General features: G+C 35.7%; 1 protein-coding gene across 1 annotated transcript; it reads left to right on the forward strand.

The window, feature by feature from the left end:
• Positions 1-20,014: 20,014 nt before the first annotated feature.
• Positions 20,015-24,311, forward strand: LOC140860899 (uncharacterized). Its single transcript, XM_073263899.1, has 5 exons — positions 20,015-20,196; positions 20,293-21,215; positions 21,358-21,879; positions 22,030-22,575; positions 22,657-24,311. The coding sequence occupies exons 1-5, from the start codon at positions 20,015-20,017 to the stop codon at positions 24,309-24,311; spliced, it is 3,828 nt and encodes a 1,275-aa protein (XP_073120000.1).
• The last annotated feature ends 1,184 nt before the right edge of the window (positions 24,312-25,495 follow it).

The following is a 25,495-nucleotide window of genomic DNA, read 5'->3' on the forward strand; positions in this document are numbered from 1 at the left end:
TCTTCCATTTGGCGCTGGAATCACTTAATTTGATGAACATATAGATTAGATATGATTTTTCTGTTGAAACATGTCAAAACTATATCAAGTATTTATTTTCGCGAAAATGCTTATTGTTTTTGAAATTTTGGGCGATTTAAGCTAGGAACTTGAAAATGTGATTAACATAAATGGCAGTCTGTTTAATTTTGGGATAAATCGGTTTGGAATCTCGGTTTGGTGTTTAAATGGAAGTTATAGAACTTTTTAACACAAAAAATCACTTTTTGGAGACGTTTTTTTTTTTAAAATTATGTTTGTCATTTTTATTTTATTTAAAAAAAATTTAATTTTAGTTTATAATTAATTTATAGAGATGTATTGTATTGTATTTAGGCTTCACGAGCTCGAAAATGAGCTCGAGCCCACTTAACTAGCCAGAATACGAGCCTTCTTAACAATCTTACTAATCGAGCTAACGAGCCTGAAAACGAGCTCGTTTAACGAGCCAAACTCGAGTCAGGCTCGTTTAATATGATAAATAAGCCAAGCTCGAGCCGAGCCCGAGCCTACATATGTAGTAAACGAGCCGAGCCGAGCCGAGCTTTATGATAAAAGCTCGGTTCGGGCTCGAGCCGAGCCCGGGCCCCCACAAATACCAAACGAGCAGAACCCGAGCCTGATATTGTTCGTCTCGGCTCGGCTCGTTTACATCCCTAGGCAAATCATGTGAAGCCCACAAAATTTGTACCAATAAAAAAAGTCCACACCACCCATGGGTAGGACCGAATTTTCCACAAAGTATTCAGATTATGAAATTGCTTTTAAATTTGGTCAACCTTTTTTCCATTTTTTTTATTTTACACTTATATTATATTATTCTTACAAATTACAAAAACATCAATCCTTTTTCTCAAAACAAAAAAAAAAAAAACTAAAAAAAAACATAAAGTCTTTCTGTTAGGATCGAAAATACACTTCTTAGTTATATGGAGTTCAGTTTTTCTCGTGTGTCTATGTTAATCAACCAACTTAAATCAATGCAAAAGAGGTTGACTAACAGATTGAACACAGATGATCAAATAGCTTGGTTGAATTTGTGAGGTGAGTGAATGTGTTGAACATATAAGAAATAACACAGTAACTTGTTTTTGGATGTTCGAGCTCAATCTTCCACGTCACCCCTCCTTCCACCTCGAAAGGATTCATTCTCTTCTAAAAGACTTTGATTTATACAAACAATTAGCACAGACCCGATCCAAGACTGGACTTACTTTGCTGCCTCTCTTAGAACTCCTAAACACTCAAGAACTCAGCCCTCGACTGATTCTTGCTACAAAGATGATGTTTTGACTGAACACTCAACTGATCTTGTACAAGTTTACAACTCGATAAACTCAACACAAATGATCCTCAATTGATCTGATATGACTCTAAGTGTGTGCTTGATTGATCTGCTTCAACTGTTCTTGAAGCTCTTAACTTTCTTGATCGTGTATGATCTTTTCTCTATTTCTTGTTTTTCAATTTTATTGGCTCACCTCTCCTCGTTTGAAGAATATAGCTGTTAATGTTTTCTAGTGATTATTTCGCCATGAGGAATCGTACCAGTACTTAGTACTTGTGCATAAATATCCTTGTGTTATTTATTATTTTTATTTAATTATTCCGTTGTGTGGTGTGTCTTGAAGTATTGACAACACTAGGGGTGTGCAATCGGTCAAAACCAAACCGACCGAACCGAAATTAACAAAACTGAACCGATCAAAATCTTTTTTTCAAACAACCGAACCGAACGATTTTTAGCATAAAACCCGAGTTAACCGAACCGATTAAACATCGGTTATTTCAGTTACCGACCGAAATAACCGATGTTTTTTTAAAAAAAAATTTAAAAAAACTTTGAATATCCGAAGTAATCCTCAAATCCATTCCTGACAAATTATTGATGCTTCGACATAGTCCCACAATTAAGAGAGCTCCACAAATAAATAATGTCACTCGAGATAAGCCACACATGACCTAAATCGAGAAGATACAGTTGGTTCGATCGAAAATAAAAAACAAATCTGCCTATTTTCAAAAAACAAAAACCGATTTGCCTCTAACCTTTTTAGTCCATTTTGGTTCAAAAACAAAGAAGTTGTGGCCAGACTCCCTGGAGGTTGGAACACAGACAAATTGAGAGAAAGAAGAAGACGCAGAACGGCAGAAGAGAAGAAGACGACGCCAGGGCCCAGGATGCAGTTGGAGTTGGGTAGGGCAACAAATGATTTATATTTTTGGGTTTTTGACATGTTGATTAAAGCCCTATATAAATAATCTGAATTCAAAGAAAAATCAGGCCCAATAATCATTTTTTAAAAATATATATATTAAAATCGATTTAATCGATTTTTAAAATTTAAAACCAAAATCGAACCGACTAAACCGAATTGACCGATATTTTTTTTTTAAAAAAAACCGTTCGATCGATTAAACCGAACCAAATTTCCGATTTAATTTGGTTCGGTTGGTTATTTCGGTTAAACCGATATTTTGCTCACCCCTAACAAGACTAAGAGATAACACTTACTCAAAAAATTATTTGAATTATTTATGGTATTTTCGTAGTCGAGACTGTCAAAACCCTTACAGACTGTCTCACTGGAATTGCAATAAGTCATATTTGAATCATATTCCAAATTTGTGGTAGATGTCGTTTTGTTAACACTGATGGATCGCAGCGAGTTTAGTACAATTATTGCATAATGTCGCTTCGTTCTTTCACAAAAAATTCCTTACAAAGTTCGATTTTTTAGACGACAAGCTAATATGATAGCTCGTTCACTTGCTAGTGCGATCAATTCTTATGCTAGTGCTTATGTGCAAGGGCGAAGCCACACTTGTACAACCCGGGTGGCTCGAAATATTTTCAAATTTTTGTATATATAATATTTGAAAATTTTTGGATTAATTTAGTATTAGCTCGGGTAGCTCAATTGAAAATATTAAAGGATTCGAAAGCTTAATGTTTTAGCCCGAATAGACCAGAAATCCTTGCTCCGCCATTGCTTATGTGTCTTACGATGCTCTTGTTTTTATTCTTGAATCTTGATAGCTTGCTCCACTATTGTAATGCCTCTATTTAGATTTAATAGTGAATTACTTGATAAAAATAATAAAAATAAAATTTTTAGTGGTTGAATTTTGTTTGTGAGAATAATATATATTTATAAAACAGAATTAATAAACTAAATTATCCACCACATAATGATATTTAAAGTAACATTTTTTTAAAAAAATCAAAGCATGTCTCCCATTATCTCGTCTCCCTTTTTCTTTTTGAAATGCACGCCCGCTCTTTTATATGATTAAAAAATCTATATACACATATAGATAAATATTAAAGGCCAAAACAAAGGTGTAACCAACATCCCATACTTGCATTCTCAACTTTAATATATATATTAGTATTTGTATGTATGCATTGCATGTTTGTATAATTTATTTTTAATAAAAAAATTAATAAATGATGAAATAAAAAAAACAAAAATGAAGTTTTGTATATAAATATCCACCAATGACAAAAAAAAATGTGACATTTTTGTAATTAAAATACAAAAAATATGGTTGCATAACAATATTGTATCAAAGTTTCATTCATGCTTAATAAGCTGTGTTAAATTAACGTATGATAACTTTGGCATTGCGATGACGTAACATGACACTAAAAAGTTTCAAATTTAATAATATAGCATAACTTATTAGTACTCGAATTAATACACGTATTTTACTAAATAACAATTTTTAAATATGGTTCAAGGGCGAGTGTGAGAATAGTACATATTTAATAAAAAAAATAGCAATACATTAATTTATCACCACTTGATATATATAAAATAGGGAGTAATATATTTTTTTTGAAAATTGCAATTTTGGTTTCATATCTTTGTCATTTTGCGATTTTGATCCTTTATGTTTTTATATTTCAGTTTTAGTCTGCATATTTCGATTTTTTGGCAATATTAGTTTTTTTTTCTTCGAAAATACTTACCGGACATTATACACGTCAGCTCCACATTATCGCCACATCGGAAAAAGAGCTAAAATTTTCAAAAAAAAAAAAAGATAGCGGACTAAAATTGAAATATGAAAATATAGAGGACCAAAATCGCAAAGTGACAAACTTACATAACCAAAAAAGCAATTTTCCCTATATTTTTTTAAATCAAAGCTCGTCTCCCATTGCCAAATTAAACTATCACAACTCGATGATATATATATATATATATATATATATATATATATATATATATATTTTGAAACAAACAAGACCACTTGTTTTTTACGATAAAAGTTGCATTATATTCAAGAGCAACCGCGTTGCATGTTTGTATAATATATTTTTTAATAAAAAATAAATAAATGATAAAATTATTAGAATGCACGCATTGCATGTTTTTATAATTTATTTTTAATAAAATAAATAAATAAATGATGAAATAAAAATACAAAAATGAAGTTTCTTATATAAAAATCTACCAATGGCAAAAAAAAAAAAGTGTTAAATAGCAATTAAAAGACAAAAAATATTGTTGCATAACAATATTGTATCAAAGTCTCATTTATGATTAATATGCTATCTTAAATTAAAGTATGGTAACTTTAACATTGCGATGGCGTAGCATAACACTAAAAAATTTCAATTTTAATAATATAGTATAGCTTACTAGTACTCGGGTAGACGTATTTTAATAAACTAACAAAAAAAACACGCGATATACGTTTACACCAATTAAATATAATATGAATTAAAAACATATATATAGTTAAAAAAATTTAATCTCTAAAGCTTAGCAAATGATAATATAATAATCATAATACATATAGAACAATATGGATTGAAGAAAATATTTTAAAAAAAATGTTTAACCATCCACACAACATACAATAAAAAAATAATTACAAAACAAAATAAATCACAATTTAGATAGATATATAATGATAACTAATGATCACATTAATATATATCAATGTATAATGTTCATAACTAATGAATAAAGGACGTTTATCAAAGAAGTTAAACATATAACATTAAGTTATATTGTCTACTATCTTGTTGATTTCTTTTGTATATTTATATGAAAGAAAGAAATAATTTATTTTTAATTATTCATAATTATTGGTTTTTAATGTTGTTTAGGTAAAAATTATTGGGTATTGAACTACCTTTTTTATTAATTTAACTTCATTTAATTTTTAATATACCACGACACTTTGTTTATTGCCAATAAATTAGAATATTAATAAAAAATTTGACCAAGTGTTCAATTTTTTTTTTATTTTCAAATTGTATAATTTTAGATAATGATTATAGAATATAATTAGGTGGTATTCTGCTAACTACAATTATGATATCATTTTACGAACTTCATTTAATAAATTATAAATTAAATGAACTATATATTTTATTGGGTACAATTAATCTAGGACAATTGTATCACTCAAATTAATATGATATAATAAATTATAAAATTCGAAAATAGAATAAACCATTGAAAATATCACATTAGTTTTAAGTTTAATTGTTTATTACTTTTTTAGTTAATTTATCAATGATTAATTATTTATCCATTAAATAATTATAATTTCAAATTACAAGTGAGCATATGCACGTGCCTACAAACTAAAATATATAACTCAACTTTACTTTTCTTTTTTTAATAATTAAATTGGACTCTTATTCAAATTTTGAATTAAATAAATAGTGTTATTTACTGGGTTATTTCATCTTCCATTGAATAAACTTGATTGTTACAAAATTATAAATAATTATAATGTAATTAAGAAAACTCATAAGAAAATAACACAAAAAAATCACATAACCAATTATTGATCATGAGTATATATAACATAAAAATAGAAAATAGGAAGCTAATTATAATAACCTTGATTGAAATAAACATGTGATACTCATAAGCCATATATCAACTCATTTTTTGATTAATAAATAGTAAAATCGTTACCAAACTGATGTTTGAAAAAAGTAAAACTCCATGGACATTATTTCCTTGTAACATTCATTGCATGTCATTGCAATTATATTGATATATTCTTATGATTAAGTACCGGTAAATGAACTTAAAATATATTATATTTTTTATTCAAATTATTTGTTTAATACATTTGTTTAGTTAATGTTTTATTGTCTTTTTGTCGATATAATTGTCATTTTATATGTCTATGAATATGAAAATATGAGATTAATAAATTGTCATAAGATTATTGTTATGATTAAGTATTATTATATAATATATATTTATGGGGAGCAACTGTAAATTATGGTCAATTGAGAATAGTACATATTTAATAAAAAAATAGCAATAAATTAAATTATCACCACTTGATATTTAAAGTAGGGAGTAATATATATTTTTAATCGAAGCTCGTCTCCCATTGCCAAATTAAACTATCACCACTTGATGAATACATATATATATAATAGGGAATACGTCGTCTCCTAAGACCAAAGTCCCCACATCCTCAACTTTAATATATATATTAGATTGTTGAATCCGATATTTTGGTGATAACAAACAACAACTCATTGTATAGGAATGTGCTGCCAACCATTGTATTTCAGAAATCTACTACAACTTCTACCGGAAGCTTGTCAACCGCCTTTGCCCTCGACCGGCTGAAGTCACAAGCCTATCGACTGGCTATCAAAACCAGCAGAGGATAAATCTATCTACCGGAAGCTTGTCAACCGCCTTTATCTCTCGACCGGTTGAAGTCACAAGCTTATCGACTGGTTATTCAAACCAGCAGAGGACAAATATCTCTACCGGTAGAATGCCAACTGCCTATCTAGATATCTCGAGACAAGTACCTGTGACAAGATGTTCTTTGCAGGATCCTTTATTAAAAGCAGAACCGGCGTTTCAGAAGATTTGTTGACTCCTGCAAATCAAGACAACAGGTTGTACCAAAATGGCAAAAACACAGAATGACTGCAGATAAAGTATTCGACCGTTTATTCCAGTTTTGGACCCTGGAAGTTGTCTGCAGTGTACGATCCTCATGCAGAATCATCAATGCATTTATGAGCATTAAATGCGCATTCAATGCAGCATCAGAACGTTCAAAATAAAGACGTTGATGATTGACCTATATAAAGGGAAGATTGCTCAAAAAGAGAAAAACAACAAGAACAACAACAAGTGATACGAGACAACGAAGAGAGACAAGCAACTCAGAAAAATTTCAATCACTTGACTAATATCAAAAGTCCTCATCTGATATACTTGAGCACACTTACAAGATCATTCATCTGCTGCTCAAATAAACCCTCGCCTACAGTTCACATATCTGATCGTCAAGGATCATCCTAGGGTTTTTAAGCCTCTCGACCGCTCTGCAGTCTGAGAAGCTCAACTCAACTATACTCAGTGTTGAAGAGACTTGAAGCTGCTCTGAAAGCTTCCACCAGTCTGATAAGAACTGAGAATCTTATCTGTGTAAATCTAGGAGTTTCGGATTAGGCATTGGATAAGTCCTAAGTCTGAAGTGGGTGTATTACAAGACGTTGTAATAACCAAAGTCTTCTAGTGAATTCCTTCCTAAGTGGAAGAAGGGGAGACGTAGAAGGATTAAGCCTTCGAACTTCCATAAAATCGTGCTTTAGCATTTACTGCCATTTATCTTACATCCTGCTCATACACTGCATTATAAACTTTGCATCACTAAAACCTCTGAACTATTTCCGCACTATTTAAGTTGTTCAAAACGTTTTAGAAGTTGAGAAAACTGATTAAGTGAACTAAACCTCACTTGATCATTTTAAAGAAGAAGAAGAAAAGTTTCAGAGTGTATTCACCCCCCCTCTACCCTCTGAACCGATCCCAACAAGTGGTATCAGAGCGGGTTCCTTTCTCAACTGCTGATCTGAAGTTTTCAAATCATGACTTCTTTCAACAGAATTCCTATGTTTTCTAAAGAAGAGTATGATGATTGGAAAATTCGCATGCAGGCACATCTTGCAGCACAGGATGATGACATGCTATATGTCATAACAGACGGTCCTATCAAAATTATGAAGGTCAACCCAGCTCTAGCCGATGGTGCAGGACAAATGATTGAGAAACCAAGAGCTGAGTGGACCACTGAGGACAAAAAGAAGGCCAATCTTGACAATGTGGCCCGGGACATCCTATACAAAACACTGGACAAGAATATGTTCAGCAAAATCAAGTCATGTTCCACAGCAAAGGAGATTTGGGAGAAGCTCACTCAGCTGTGTGAAGGGAATGACCAGACAAAGGAAAACAAGCTCACTCTGGCCATTCAAAAATATGACAACGCCAAAATGAAGCCAGGGGAAACCATGGCTGAATTTGATGAACGGTTCAGTAGTATCATCTGTGATCTTATTGCTTTAGGTAAAACTTATACTAACCGTGAAATTGCTGTGAAGGTTATGAGAGCTCTGCCCAAAGAATGGGAGATCAAGACAGTGGCCATGAGAGAGTCAAAAGACTTGAGCAAGGTTGAACTGCATGATCTCTTTGCAGATCTCAAAGCCTATGAGTTCGAGCTCAACATGAGAACAGAAGATGAACCATCTACTTCTCAACCAACCAAGGCCTTAACCTCAACCGTGATATGTCCACCGGTCGAGGTAGCTCCAAAGAGATCAGCTGAGCAAATCAGCAATGAAGCCATGACACTCTTTGTCAAGAAATTTGGTAAATTTATGCGTAAAAACAATTCTAAATTTAAAAATTATCATAAATCGGACCATACAAACGATGGTCCTACTTGTTTTAACTGTGGAAAGCCAGGCCACTTCATTGCAGACTGCACCAAGCCTAAGAACAATGATCAGAAGCAATTCTCCGAAAGAAGAAGGGGTAAGGAGGATAAAAGGACGTTTAGAAAAGGAAGAGACCAAAGGGTTCTAGTAGCAGACGAAAGCAAAAGCAAGTGGGCTGAGTCTGACTCTGACAACTCCAATACCGGAAGCTCTTCAGATGACAGCGATGATGAAAAAGTGGAATGCCTTATGGCCGACATCGAAGAAGAAGCTGAGGAGGTATTTGACTTTGGCTCACCTGAATTTACTCACAGTGATTTAGTTACTGCTTTACACGAAATGGCTAATGAATACAAAGCATTATCCAAGGAGTTCGAGGAAGTAAAGGCAGAAAGAGCTGACCTAAAAGATAAGTCAAGCAAATCAAGCTGCATGCAGCAAAAAGAGCTTGATGGTCTTAAGGTCAAGCTAAGTCTGCTGGCTACTGAGAACGACACCTTGAAAAGAGTATTCCAAGCTACCTTGATTGAGAATAAAAAACTACTTGAAACCATTAAGGCTTGGAATAAATCTTCGGTAACCATTGACAAGATTCAAGAAATCCAAAGACCGGTACATGATAAAACCGGTCTAGGGTTTGGAACAAATGAACAGTCTATGGAATCCTGTATTCAGTCAAGCCTGGACAAAGGCAATCTTAACAAAATAAGATTTGTCAGGTCCAGCACGATATATGAACACGATAAGTGCAGCTTTGACAAAAATCAGAAAGTATCGAACGAACGAAGCTCTAAGCATAGAGGGCTGGGATATGTGGATCCCCAGACCTCTAATCAAAGAGGAACTTGGATCAAACCAAAACCTAATGAAAGAAGAAAGGGAAACCAATCTAATTTCAAAAGGCCATGGAATGAGTCTAACTACTCTAAGAAAAGATGGTCAAAGGAGAAGCCTTACCAGTACTTTAATTGCAGGCCAGTTCAAAAGAGGTACAGGCTAACTGATGAAAATAAAAAAGGCAAGCAGCACACAGCAACCTCACAAGCACACACATTTACTGCCTATCGACCGCACAGATTTCTGGACACACACACGGGCAAACCTGTAAGGGTGTTCCAGGTGTGGGTCCCGAAAGGGCTAATCCGACCTGGACCCTACTAGATATGGGTACCAAAAGTTCTTCACTCTTTGCAGGTACTAAAAGTCCAAACGGGCGAGAAAACCACTTCTATCAAGGACACTACCTGGTATTTAGATAGCGGTTGCTCACGACACATGACAGGGAATCCAGAACTTCTAACAGAAGTGGTGTTGTGCAAAGGACCAAAGATCAGCTTTGGAGACAACTCCAAAGGTAAAACCGTGGGTAAGGGTAAGATCATCCATGGTAACATCATTATTAAAGATGTGTTACTTGTTGACAAACTATGCTATAATTTGATAAGTATTAGTCAACTATGTGACAATGATCATTCGGTCGAGTTTCACAAACACACTTGCCTCATAAAAAATGACAAAGGTGAGACTCTTATGACCGGTGTACGAGACCTAAACACCTACAAGGTAAACTGGTCTTGCTCACATATTTCTTCACCTACTTGTCTTACTGCTCATCATGATAAACATTGGTTGTGGCATAAGCGGTTAAATCATCTAAATTTTAAGTCCATTTTTAACTTGAGGAAGCATGATTTGGTTTCTGGTCTGCCCGAAGGAGATTTTATAAAAGACAAAGTTTGTCCTGCTTGTCAACTAGGAAAGCAGGTGAGAGCAACTTTTAAAAATAAAGGGTGTATGTCTTCTTCCAAATGTTTAGACTTACTTCACATGGACCTATTTGGTCCTATACCAGTAAGAAGCATAGGGGGAATGAGATATGCTCTTGTTGTTATAGATGACTTTTCTCGATTTACTTGGGTCATCTTTCTCTCTTCAAAAGATCAAACTGCACCTCACCTGATTAAGCTTTTTAAACGCTTGCAAAATGAACAATCTACTGTGATAGATAGAATCAGGAGTGATAGAGGGACTGAATTTTTAAACACCACTCTTATGACTTATCTAGATGATCAGGGAATCAAGCATGAGTTGTCAGCTGCTAGATCCCCACAGCAAAATGGGGTGGCTGAAAGAAGGAACCGTACTTTAAAAGAAGCAGCCAGAACTATGATTGCTGATTCAAATGTTTCTCAAAGACTTTGGGCAGAAGCAGTTAACACAGCTTGCTATACTCAAAACAGATCTATGATTAATAAACGATTTAACAAAACTCCATATGAGATCTGGAATGGCACAAAACCTGATATTTCTTATTTCAAAATTTTTGGGTGCAAATGCTTTATCCACAACAATGGCAAAAACCATTTGACAGCCTTCGATGCCAAAGCAGACGAAGGAACTTTTATTGGTTACTCAGCCGTTAGCAGAGCTTATCGAGTGTTCAATCAAAGATCACTAACGGTCGAGGAAACCATTCATGTTGTTTTTGATGAATCTACTCTATGTACAGAACAAACTCAAGGGAGCATAAATGATCTGAGTCACAGACTGGAAAACACAAATCTACAGGAAGAGAGTGACAGTGATCTATATCCTCCAAAGAAGGATGATCCAGTTCCCTCTACCGGGTGTGATCAAACAAGGCCAGAAGTGGATCTACCGGTTGATAACAATCCTCCAGCCAATGATGATCCAGTAAACGAGGACGTTCATCAACCAATTGATGACAACCCTTTAGGGAATTATTTTAGGTGGAACAAAGATCATCCACCTGGGTTGGTCATAGGTGACCCTTCTGCTCCTCGAAAAACGCGTGGTCAAATGATTAATGAATTCTTGCATGCCGCTTTCATATCTCAGGTAGAACCCAAGAAAATAGATGAAGCTCTATCAGATGCCAGCTGGATTGAAGCTATGCAAGAAGAGTTGAATCAATTCACCCGCAACAATGTTTGGCATCTAGTTCCTCGACCGAAAAATCAAAATGTGATTGGAACTAGATGGGTGTTTCGTAACAAGCTCGATGAACATGGCACTGTTGTGCGTAACAAAGCTCGACTTGTTGCTCAAGGATTCAGACAAGAAGAAGGCATAGACTTTGAGGAATCTTTCGCGCCAGTTGCAAGACTAGAAGCAATCCGCATCTTTCTTGCACATGCAGCCTTCAAGAATTTTAAAGTTTATCAAATGGATGTGAAGTCTGCATTCCTCAATGGTCTACTTCAAGAAGAGGTGTACGTTGAACAACCACCAGGTTTTGTCAATCCTACTCATCCTCAATATATCTATAAACTTGACAAAGCTCTCTATGGATTAAAACAAGCATCGCGTGCTTGGTATGACACTTTGCTAAAATTTTTACTGGAACATGATTTCCAAATTGGAACGGTCGATAAGACCCTGTTTAAATTTGTAAAAGGTGATCATGTGTTACTAGTACAAATTTATGTTGATGACATTATATTTGGGTCAACTAACCCCAAGTTGTGCTCAAAGTTCTCTAAACTGATGAAGGAGAAGTTTGAAATGAGCATGATGGGCGAGCTAAACTTCTTTCTTGGACTTCAAGTAAAGCAACTTGAAACTGGAATATTCATCAATCAGTCCAAGTATGCCAAGGAATTGGTAAAGAAGTTTGGAATGGAACAATGCTCAACTGTATCTACCCCCATGAGTACATCAATTAAGCTTGATAAAGATGAAGGGGGAATTCCGGTCGAGGTAACCATGTATCGAGGCCTTATTGGTTCACTGCTCTATTTGACTGCCAGTCGACCGGATATCATGTATTCAGTTTGTTTATGTGCTAGATTTCAAGCCGCACCTAAGCAATCTCATTTCATTGCTACCAAACGAATACTTAAATATATTAAAGGAACTACTAATGTGGGTCTTTGGTATCCCAAAGATTCAAATCTTAATCTTATTGGCTATTCAGATGCAGATTATGCAGGTTGTAGAATTGATCGCAAAAGTACAAGTGGCACATGTCAATTCCTTGGAGATAGACTAATTTCGTGGTCAAGTAAGAAGCAGACATCAATTGCTACCTCGACCGCCGAAGCAGAATACCTTGCTGCTGGCAGCTGTTGTGCTCAAATACTCTGGATTCAACAGCAGCTTAATGATTATGGGATTCGGTCGAGTGAAGCTCCAATCTACTGTGACAATACAAGTGCCATAGCCATCACTCACAATCCAGTGATGCACTCTCGGACAAAGCACATTGATGTCAGGCATCACTTTATCCGAGATCATGTCTTAAAGAAGGAAATCAGGCTGGAATACATCTCTACCGATCAGCAAGCAGCAGACATATTCACCAAGCCTCTACCGGACGCTAAGTTTTCATATTTTCGAAATATTCTTGGCTTAGTAGATTTAAGTTAGTATGCATGTGTTTAGGGGGAATGATTGTCAATATGACATTAATAGATTAGCTGTTACGATTGCCATAAATATTGGCATATCATCCGCCTTTAACTTGTCTCTGACAGGCTTCGTACTAGCAGCTTGGTGCTTTGAACCAAATGACATTAATTGAGGCGCCGTGATTATGCACTTCAAAACTTTTTGAATTTCAAAAATACTTTTCATGACGTCACCCTATGGCCCATAGGTTCCTATATATACCTCTTTACACTCGTATATCAATCTTTCACCTTTGCTAAAAGCTTTCATATTGTATTAAACGGTCCATCAAATTACTCTCAAGCTCTTGCTTACTCTTTGCTCGAGTTCTTATCTACAGATATCATGTCGATCCAGAAGACTTGCCTTGCCATCAACTTTGATTCCGTTGTTAAGGCAAACAACGCAGGAATAACTGAGGTCTTCACCATGCTTGAAGCCTCTGGACTAAAGAAATTTCTGGAATGCAGCGCCATCTGCGATTTGCCTATTTTGAAGGAGTTCTTCGCAACCGCTCAAATCGAGCATGGGACTATCAAATGCTTGATTAAGACAGAGGCCTACTCCTTCAATCAGAAGTTCTTCGCCAGCACATTTGATCTGCCCTCCAGGGGTTTGACAAAATGCACGGATCTTCCAGATGGTAACTGCTCTTATTGGTTGAAGGAGTTCTCAACTACTGATGCTCCGATCAAACTGCCGGCCCAGAAGACATCTCTCAAAGCTCCATTCAGACTACTGACTAATATCGTGGCCAAGAATCTTCTGGCCAAGGCTGGATCTTACGACAAGGTGACGCTGGAGAAATTTCAATACATGGCTTGTATTGCCTCCAAGATCAACATAAACTGGTCAGACATTCTGTTCAATATTCTATGTGAAATGATCAGGGGCAAAGGGCAATCCGAGGGATTTGCTTTGCAAATCTGCCACATCTTGGGCGTCCTTGGAGTGGACTTTTCCAAGACTGAGCCTCTGCATCCCACCAAATGGCTCAACAAGTCTACGATTCTCAAATTCCTGAACAAGAAAGAGACTGCGGTCGACACCTTGCCCTCAACCGCAAAGGTTATTGCTATCCCTCAACCACTTTCAACGGTTTCGGTCGTGGCCAAACCAGTCCATACCAAAAAGTCTGCCAAGCGTCAACTGATCATCGAATCTGACTCTGAAGATGAATCACGTGAGAATGTTCCACTGATTCAAGCCTTCAGCAAGTCATCTCCTTCGGTCTCCAAAGCAGCTGTGTCATCCACGCCTGCAGGCGAGAAGAAGAGGCAGCACAAGAAGCTAAAGTCTCTTTCTGGACTTGCTCCTACCCTGCCAACGGTCGAGACTACCACCGTTGTTGCTTCTACTGCTCCTCGTCCTACAAAAGGTGTGATAATCCGGGAAGGTGCCTCATCAGCTCCTGAGGTCACTCTAGCTGATCCCAAAGACAAAGGGAAAGGTGTGATGATATACACACCCAAGGCTCAACCAGCAGCTACGATAGAACTCAATATGATCATCTCTCACGTGCTCCGTACTGTCAAGCGTCATCTACAATGTTTTGACAGATGGCATCACTCCCGCACTCACTTGACACTCGCTCAAATATTTCCTAAATGGAAATCTCTAAACGTCATTGAGCAGAAGATGCTTCTATTTGCTGATACTGAAGACATCGTGGAGGCTCTGGGAAGAAGACATCTCATAGACTTGAAGCTTCGAGGAAGCCTGCTATCACTGCTAATTAATGAGCGTGTCAAGAATTTCAAATCCAAGAGTCCTACCGCCGCCGATGACTTTGTGATTTTGACTGGACTACAGGATAGTCTACGTCAAATCACTCAACTACTTCAGCACTTCCAAGCTCTCAACAATGTCAAAACACCAGCTTCAGCAGCCTGTTTACAAGCTTATGTGCTGGAAGCACAAGTGATGATGAAAACCTTTCTCACTCAAGATCAGGGTGAAGAAGACGTCTATGCTCTCCCTTCTTCAGATGGGATTTTGACCGATCTCATCACTGCTGACCTCTTTCAATCATATGCTCTAAGATCGAATGTGGCAGCATCTTCATCGGTCGACCCCTCCTCAACCGCAGTCCAAGCAGTTACTCAACCGGAAGCAGTTGTGATTGCTCACTCCTCTCCCGTGACGACCGCTCACACTTCTCCCGGTCATTCACAAGATGTTTTAGAAGTGGTTGCACAAGAGATACCTGTCACCTCTGTGACAGAGGCTCCTTGCAGTAGTGAAGCAACAGTGCCCCCAACGGAGATATCAAGCACTATTGTATCACCTGCATCTCCAGAACAGCACGTGACTGATGCTGATCCAGCACTTCAACCGTCTCCATCTACTGAAAAGTTTATGGAAGATCTCATTATGGATGAACCAAGTGCTGATCCTGGTACTCCACCAACCATATTGGCTGCAGTCGAAACTATTACATCTCCAACTGTACCATTATTGGAAGGTCCATCGGGCAGCTCTCCAGCAAATTCACCCGCACCACATCATCGTGAGTCTAGCCCGGTTTCACCAAAAAATGACCCAGAAGGGCAAATGCTTCAGACTGATGATTCTTTAATTGAAGCCATGGCCGCAGCTCTAGATCATACCTTGATAAATCGGCTTCATGAGCTCATGCAAACGGTTAGGTCCTTCTCTCAAGACATAACAAACTCATCCTTATCGGTCGATAATTCACGCCAGACGATGATTCGGCATTTCGAGACCGTGTCTCGAGACCTTGCTCGTCTGTCCACAGAGATCACTAATCATCATCGCACTCAAATCAACACGCTCTCTACCGTCTCCGAACAAGTTATCCGATCCGAAAATCGCCTTCATAAGCAGTTGAATGATCGGATGGACACTATGCAAGCCACTCTACTTGCTCAAATCGATGCAAAAATAGACACTATGCAAGCCTGCATTGGCACTCAACTCACTGAGGTCATCCTTCGGCTCAACCAAGGTGATGCCAAAAAGGGGGAAGAAGAGCAACGTAGAGCAGCAGAGGCAAGAAGACGTGAAGAAGAGTCCAGAAGAAAAGAAGAAGCCGACAGAAGAAGAAGAGAAGGCGATAGGTCAGGAGGAGCCAGTTGGTTCAAAAGATGAACAACTTATCTCTTCTTTACTTATCGCAGCCGCATCTTATTTTTTTCTGTAGGTGTAATAAAAATGCTTATTGTACTTAATGAAATTCATTCTCTCAATGAAGTTCATTTTAATGATTTCATATTGTTCTTGGAGCACTTAAGTTTTGTCATCACCAAAAAGGGGGAAATTGTTGAATCCGATATTTTGGTGATAACAAACAACAACTCATTGTATAGGAATGTGCTGCCAACCATTGTATTTCAAAAATCTACTACAACTTCTACCGGAAGCTTGTCAACCGCCTTTGCCCTCGACCGGCTGAAGTCACAAGCCTATCGACTGGCTATCAAAACCAGCAGAGGATAAATCTATCTACCGGAAGCTTGTCAACCGCCTTTATCTGTCGACCGGTTGAAGTCACAAGCTTATCGACTGGTTATTCAAACCAGCAGAGGACAAATATCTCTACCGGTAGAATGCCAACTGCCTATCTAGATATCTCGAGACAAGTACCTGTGACAAGATGTTCTTTGCAGGATCCTTTATTAAAAGCAGAACCGGCGTTTCAGAAGATTTGTTGACTCCTGCAAATCAAGACAACAGGTTGTACCAAAATGGCAAAAACACAGAATGACTGCAGATAAAGCATTCGATCGTTTATTCCAGTTTTGGACCCTGGAAGTTGTCTGCAGTGTACGATCCTCATGCAGAATCATCAATGCATTTATGAGCATTAAATGTGCATTCAATGCAGCATCAGAACGTTCAAAATAAAGACGTTGATGATTGACCTATATAAAGGGAAGATTGCTCAAAAAGAGAAAAACAACAAGAACAACAACAAGTGATACGAGACAACGAAGAGAGACAAGCAACTCAGAAAAATTTCAATCACTTGACTAATATCAAAAGTCCTCATCTGATATACTTGAGCACACTTACAAGATCATTCATCTGCTGCTCAAATAAACCCTCGCCTACAGTTCACATATCTGATCGTCAAGGATCATCCTAGGGTTTTCAAGCCTCTCGACCGCTCTGCAGTCTGAGAAGCTCAACTCAACTATACTCAGTGTTGAAGAGACTTGAAGCTGCTCTGAAAGCTTCCACCAGTCTGATAAGAACTGAGAATCTTATCTGTGTAAATCTAGGAGTTTCGGATTAGGCATTGGATAAGTCCTAAGTCTGAAGTGGGTGTATTACAAGACGTTGTAATAACCAAAGTCTTCTAGTGAATTCCTTCCTAAGTGGAAGAAGGGGAGACGTAGAAGGATTAAGCCTTCGAACTTCCATAAAATCGTGCTTTAGCATTTACTGCCATTTATCTTACATCCTGCTCATACACTGCATTATAAACTTTGCATCACTAAAACCTCTGAACTATTTCCGCACTATTTAAGTTGTTCAAAACGTTTTAGAAGTTGAGAAAACTGATTAAGTGAACTAAACCTCACTTGATCATTTTAAAGAAGAAGAAGAAAAGTTTCAGAGTGTATTCACCCCCCCTCTACCCTCTGAACCGATCCCAACATAGATCTATAGAACATTTTCCAAAATAATTAATAATGATACGAACAATCAAATCTTACTCTTACTGCTTTCGAAAAAGGGGTCACAAATCTCAATTTTACAGCAGTTATCACGATGACCAGATCTGATTAGATCTTGTGTCCCAGTTATCGGATCTATACATCTTTTTCCCAAAAAAAAAAATTAATAATGGTTGAAAAAAATGAAATCATATTTTTATCAGAGATATATCTATCAAAATGGAAAACAAGACGAATATCCGTATTTCTTTGACAGATATATCCATAAACTCAAATAAGAAAACAAAAACAAAAACAAAAACATCATTCAAATATTTTTTCATTGTTGAATATTACATCTATAAAAACAAAACAAAAAAACAAAAAACAACCAGAAACCAAAACATAAACATAAACACCTTTTGGTAACATAGATTAGGAAATCTTTTTAGCAGGCATGAGATGTTTTCTTTATTTTGCTTCGGCATAGAGGATTTGAGAAGACAATGTAGGAGGGGAGACACACGAGACGAGAAGACTGTCGGTAGGGTTGAGAATGTGACTTAAATAGATTTTAGATAATGGGCTTTGTTCATTTCTTGTGATTTTGAAGTCCAAACATTGTCCGACAATAACATACAATTCAAGGTCCAAATATATATTAGATTTACGAGTCCAATTATAACACTTAATATTTGATGAACCCATACAATTAAATTGGTTTGTTTCGGGATTTATATTCCATATTCTGTCCAACTATTTTTTTCTCAATTATTTTTCTCATTAGTGTATCAAACATATTTATTTTATTATTAAAGAGTCAATCCACTGCACAAATGCAAACAAGAAGCCCGACAAATAGGTGCTGAGCTAGCAAGGTCGCTTCTCCGCAAAAAATAAAAAAATGTACTTCTATGAAGCCTACAAGGAAATAACTAAAACTATCTAAATATCATATTTAATAAGCATCTTTAATATAGTATACATATTAAATATGAAGCCTACAATGATTTTTTTTCTTCGATGCAATCACGTTTCTTCATTTGTTATTTTATAAAAGTATAAATTAAAATTAAATTGTTTAAATATATTGTCAATCTAAGATCTTACTAAATGTTTTATATTTTCATTTGCTAAGCAGAAAATTCAGATGTTTCGTCCAGATTTTCACAACAAACCACATTTGTACGTGGTACAGTCAGGAGCACGTTTTTTCAAAGAAATATATCTCCTTTAAGTGATATAACCAATGGTGAGATTAATTAACAATACAATTGTCATCTCTTTTAAATTATATGCACACACGAATATCTATTATTTGATTTCAATGTTTGGTTTTGTAGGTGGCTCATCTACAAAAACGTGTAGAATGATACATGATTCTAAAATTCCAACATCTTCAACCCCACATCGCATAGACATCATTGATTTAACAGATGACATAGAGTTATCATTATCTTCAATTACGAATGTCGTCGATCACAATAGGCCTGATATCAATTTGATGGAAAGTGAGATGAAAATTCCTTTGGACTGTGTCACAAATGGTATTCATTTATCATCATGATTATTTATTTTACGTATATTTAGTAATATTGCATTAATTCATTCGCACCAATAATATTTGAGTTTGTTGTGCCATTGACTATCTCAATGAACTCTCAGAAAATTTGGATTGCATTCCTCATAATGAATGTGTTTTCCGTAATCGTGCAAAAAAGCTATCCATGTCTTCAATTGGTACGTTCTCTGTATATTTTATTTTTATATTTTGTTTGATAAATATTGTTCTAAAAGTTTCTGGTACTTTAAATAATACAATAAATTATTATTTAAGTATTCTTACAGAATACATTTAATTTTACCAAATTTTGTATGTGTAAAATTTTAAATTTTAACTTATATATTTTTAAAACTAATCTTTTCTTTATTTATATATGTAGGTGTAGATTATTGGGATATTGGCGATCCAACATATTCATGTGGTTTTTGTGGTGCAATATTCTGGTATGAAGAAAGGTTATGTCGATACTATAATGCCAAGAATCCTAAACATTCTTTGTGTTGTATGCAAGGAAAAATCCAACTTCCACTTTTGAAAAAACCCCCTCAAGTGTTGCATGATTTGTTGTATGGGGTGAGCGCTAAAAGCAAACAGTTTCGCGAAAATATTCGATCATACAACAGCATATTTTGTTTCACGTCCATGGGTGGAAAAGTAGATTCAAGTGTAAATCGGGGTGGTTCACCTCCAGTGTTTAAACTACATGGTCAGAATTATCATTTAATTGGAAGTTTACTTCCATGTGAAGGGTCAAAGCCCAAGTTTGCTCAATTATATATTTATGACACAGAGAATGAAATTTCTAATAGAATATCAGTTGCCAGGTATTTTTCTATATCCACATTTTTTTTAAAATTAAATTTATCCATACTAAAACATATATAGTTGTTTGACTTATATAGATATGTATTTTTTTACAGGCAACGAAATGAAACGGATGAAATCCACTCGGAAATAATATGTGATTTGAAATCTATGTTAGATGACAACAACGTTTTGGTGAAGTCTTTTAGGATGGCCAAGGAAAAGATGATGCAGGAGAGACGATTAGACGTGAGATTAAGGTTGATAGGTAGAAGAGGTGGGGACGCAAGAAGGTATAAGCTTCCTTCAACATCCGAAGTTGCTGCATTAATTGTTGGAGATTTTGATGAATCTTTGGGCGATAGAGATATTTTAGTAGAAACGCAGACGGGAAAACTTCAACGTATCAATGAATTGAATGCTTCATATCTTGGCCTTCAATATCCTTTGCTTTTCCCATATGGTGAGGATGGATACAGAGAAGATATATCTCTGTCTTCTTCTAAATCAAGTGCCGGAGGAAGAAAAAATGTCAGTATGAGGGAATTTTTTGCGTACCGACTCCATGATAGAAATTGTGATTCATCGACAATTTTGTGTTCCAAAAGACTTTTCCAACAGTTTGTTGTCGATGCATACACGATGATTGAATCTGCAAGGTTGACGTATATTAAGATGCATCAAAAGCAATTACGATGTGAAATATACAAAGGCCTCCATGAAGCTCTTTTGCGTGGGGAAACAGATGCGTCTAGGCAAGGAAAACGAATTATACTGCCATCTTCTTTTACTGGAGGGGCAAGATACATGATTCAAAACTATCAAGATGCAATGTCTATATGCAAATGGGCTGGATATCCAGATTTATTTATCACTTTTACATGCAACCCCAAATGGCCCGAGATCGTAAGATTTGTCGAGGCTAAGGGTTTGAAGACTGAGGATCGTCCTGATATTGTGAGCAGAATATTCAAAGCTAAATTGGATGGCTTGATCAAAGATCTTCGTAAGAACAGTATTTTCGGTGATGTTCAAGCAGGTAATAATTTTAAATATCTTGCATCAAACTATATATATATATATATATATATATATATATATATATATATATTTGTTTGTATTAATTTATGTATGACTTTTTTTAATAATAATTTAAAAAATGTTTATTAACCTTATTGCAGTTATATATACGGTGGAATTTCAGAAGCGAGGATTACCTCATGCGCACATTCTTCTCTTTCTCCATAAAAAAGACAAATTTCCAGGTGCAGAAGAAGTAAACGATATAATTTCAGCTGAAATTCCAGATGAGAAAGAAGATCCAATTTATTATGCAGCTGTGCGTGACTTCATGATTCATGGTCCATGTGGTGTGGTGAGAAAGAATTCTCCATGCATGTCAGATGGTCGTTGCACAAAACATTTTCCAAAAAAATTTGTTGACGTCACATCAGTAGATGAGGATGGATACCCAGTCTATAGACGTAGAGATAATGGGCGAACTGTTCAGAAGAATGGTGTTGATTTGGACAACAGATATGTCGTGCCACATAATCATTATCTATTGATTCGTTATGGAGCTCATATGAATGTTGAATGGTGCAACCAATCTCGAGCCATTAAATATTTGTTCAAGTATATAAATAAGGGACACGATCGTGTGACTGCATCATTTTATCAGAGTGGTGATGATGAGAACTCAGGTAAGCATGTTGATGAAGTTAATATGTACTATGATTGCAGGTATATTTCCTCATGTGAGGCTGCTTGGAGAATTTTTTGATTTGACATTCAATATAGAGATCCACCAGTTGAGCGATTGAGCTTTCATCTTCCGAATGAACAAAATATAGTATTTTCTGACTTGGAACAAATCGAAAATGTTCTTGATCGTCCTACTATTAATCAGAGCATGTTTCTAGCTTGGTTTGAAGCGAATAAAAAATATCCCGAGGCAAGAGAATTAACGTATGCTCAGTTTCCAATGAAATTTGTCTGGAAGCAAGATGCACGTGAATGGGTTCCAAGGAAACGAGGATTCTCAATTGGGCGTATCTTTTTCGTTCCACCTGGATGTGGGGATTTGTATTACTTAAGATGTCTATTGAATGTCAGTCGCGGTGCAAAATGCTACGATGATATATCTTTTGTCAATGGTGTTCAATATCAGTCCTTTCGCGATGCTTGCTATGGATTAGGGCTGTTAAATGATGACAGTGAGTATATTGATGGTATTGTTGAGACAAGCCAATGGGCTTCAGCACAATCATTGAGAGTTCTTTTTGCTACCCTGTTATCATCAGATTGCATCAGCCGACCCGACTCAGTTTGGGAGTCATGCTGGACATACTTATCAGATGATATTTTATACAGACAACGAAACTTGCTAAAACACCATGGTAAGCATTAGGTAATATCATGAATTTTATTTTATAATAATACTATTTTACAACATTTGATCATTTATTTTTCTATTACAGAATTGCAATTAAACGAGGACGAAATTAAAAATTATGCATTGGTGGAAATCGAAAAGCTTTTGCGAGGTTGTGGAAAGAGTTTACGTGATTTTCAGTCGATGCCATTTCCTGGTGATCAATATTTCCAATCCTCAAGAAACAGGTTAGTACAAGATGAGTTGTGTTATGATAGAAGATCTTTGTCAGAACAATATGAACATCTTCTGAAAAATTTAAATTATGAGCAACGTCATGTACATGACACGGTGATGGTGTCAGTTGATTCAAACAAAGGTGGAATGTTCTTTGTTTATGGTTATGGAGGTACTGGAAAAACATTTGTTTGGAAAACCCTATCGGCAGCCTTGAGATCGAAGGGAGAAATTGTATTAAATGTGGCATCCAGTGGTATCGCGTCTCTTCTTTTACCTGGTGGAAGAACTGCTCATTCTCGATTTGCAATTCCTTTTAATCCTAATGAAGAATCAACATGCAATATCAAACAAGGGAGTCCTCTTGCGGAACTTATTGTGAAATCCAAACTTATCATATGGGATGAAGCTCCAATGATGCACAAATTCTGTTTCGAATCACTTGACAGAAGCATGCGCGACTTAATGAGATTTGTCAATCCTTCAAACTTTCAACTCCCATTTGGAGGCAAGACAATTGTATTCGGTGGTGATTTTCGACAAATTTTGCCTGTTATTCCGAAGGGAAGTAGACAAGATATTGTTCATGCTACTATTAATTCGTCATATCTATGGAGACACTGCAAAGTTTTGAGATTGACTAAGAATATGCGACTGAATTTGGCTTGTGATGAAGGTGCTGAAATTAAGAGATTTTCAGATTGGATTGCAAATATAGGAGATGGAAAAATTAAAGAACCAAACGATGGTTATGCGAACATTGATATTCCGGATGAAATGTTGCTGAAAGTCTGCAATGATCCTATTGCAACTATAGTGGAGAGTACATATCCGTTGTTTGGTACTATGATAAGTGATACAACATACTTCCAGCAAAGAGCTATATTAGCACCAACTCTCGATGTTGTTCAATCCATAAATGAATACATGACATCACTAAACAATTCAGAGGGGAGATTGTATTTAAGCTCTGATTCTGCGTGCCATTCGGATAAAAATGTTGATATATTGCATGATGTACATACGCCCGAATTCTTAAATGGAATTAGATGTTCTGGAGTTCCGAATCACGAGCTAAACTTGAAGGTTGGAACTCCGGTTATGTTGTTACGAAACATAGACCATTCTCTTGGATTATGCAATGGAACTAGATTGATTATAACGAGGCTTGGGAACCATGTTTTGGAAGGACAGATTCTTACTGGAAGTAATGCTGGTCATATAGTTCTTATTCCAAGAATGTCATTAACTCCTTCTGATCCAAGACTTCCTTTCAAGTTCCAGCGAAGACAATTTCCGTTGATTGTTTCGTATGCAATGACAATTAACAAAAGTCAAGGACAATCATTATCTCATGTAGGACTTTTTTTGAAGAAACCTGTTTTCAGTCATGGCCAACTGTACGTTGCTTTATCCAGAGTTACAAGTCCTAAGGGCCTCAAACTTTTAATATGTGATGCAGATGGTAACCAGGAAAATTCAACGACAAATGTCGTATTCAAAGAAGTTTTTCATAATTTGTAATTATTTTTTTTCCTACGTCACATGTAGTAGTCATTGTTAAGTTAGCTTGTGTATACATTTTAATTGAATTGCCAAAATTATAGTAATATTTAATGTTTAATAAAACTATATACGAAATAAGCTCCGTGCATCGCACGGGTGGAATACTAGTATATATAATAGGGAATACGTCGTCTCCTAAGACCAAAGTCCCCACATCCTCAACTTTAATATATATATTAGAAGTACATCCATACATCGTCTTCTAAACAGTGTTCTAAAAATCCTCGCCTAGGCCCGACTAGGTGGCGCCTAGGCGCTGGGCGACGGCCTGCCGCCTCGATTAATGGCTGGAGGCGTCGTCTGATTAACTGGCCGCCTAGGCGATTTACCCATATAATAAAAAAAAACTTTTAATTTTTTTAAATAATAAAGAAAATTTAAAAAGAAGAAAAAGGACCACAAACTCACAATAAAAAAAGAGAAGAAACAAAACAAAACAAAACAAAAAGTGGAAAAAACCAAGAAAAGTCGTCATGAACTTGTCTTCAATGTTCATCTTTCTTGCTGTCTCCCCAACTATTGAGTATTGACTATATTATTATATATATTTTACTTTATTATTAAAATTTTAAAAGAATTTTATACAAAAAACTGAAAAAACATAAGACATAAAAATTATTTTTCACAATAAAACTCATAAATATTTCATGGTTTTAATTTTTTAGGTTAAAAAAAACCCACCCGCCTACCGCCTAGCGCATTTTTGAACATTGTTCCTAAGACCAAACTCCCCACATCCTCAACTTTAATATATATATATATATATATATATATATATATATATATATATATATATATATATTCGGATGTACGCGTTGCATGTTTGTATAATATATTTTTTAATAAAAAAATAAATAAATGATGAAATTATTCAGATGCACGCATGCTTGTATAATTTATTTTTAATAAAAAAATTAAATAAATGATGAAATAAAAAAATACCAAAATGAAGTTTCGTATATAAATATCCACCAATGACAAAAAAATGTGATATTTTTGTAATTAAATAGCAATTAAAAAAAATATGGTTGCATATCAATATTGTATCAAAGTCTCATTTATGCTTAATATGCTATGTTAAATTAAAGTATAACTTTAAACATTGCGATGACGTAACATGACACTAAAAATTTTCAAGTGTA

Source organism: Henckelia pumila, chromosome 4 (genome assembly GCF_033568475.1).
Source record: "Henckelia pumila isolate YLH828 chromosome 4, ASM3356847v2, whole genome shotgun sequence".
Classification (NCBI taxonomy): Eukaryota; Viridiplantae; Streptophyta; class Magnoliopsida; order Lamiales; family Gesneriaceae; genus Henckelia; species Henckelia pumila.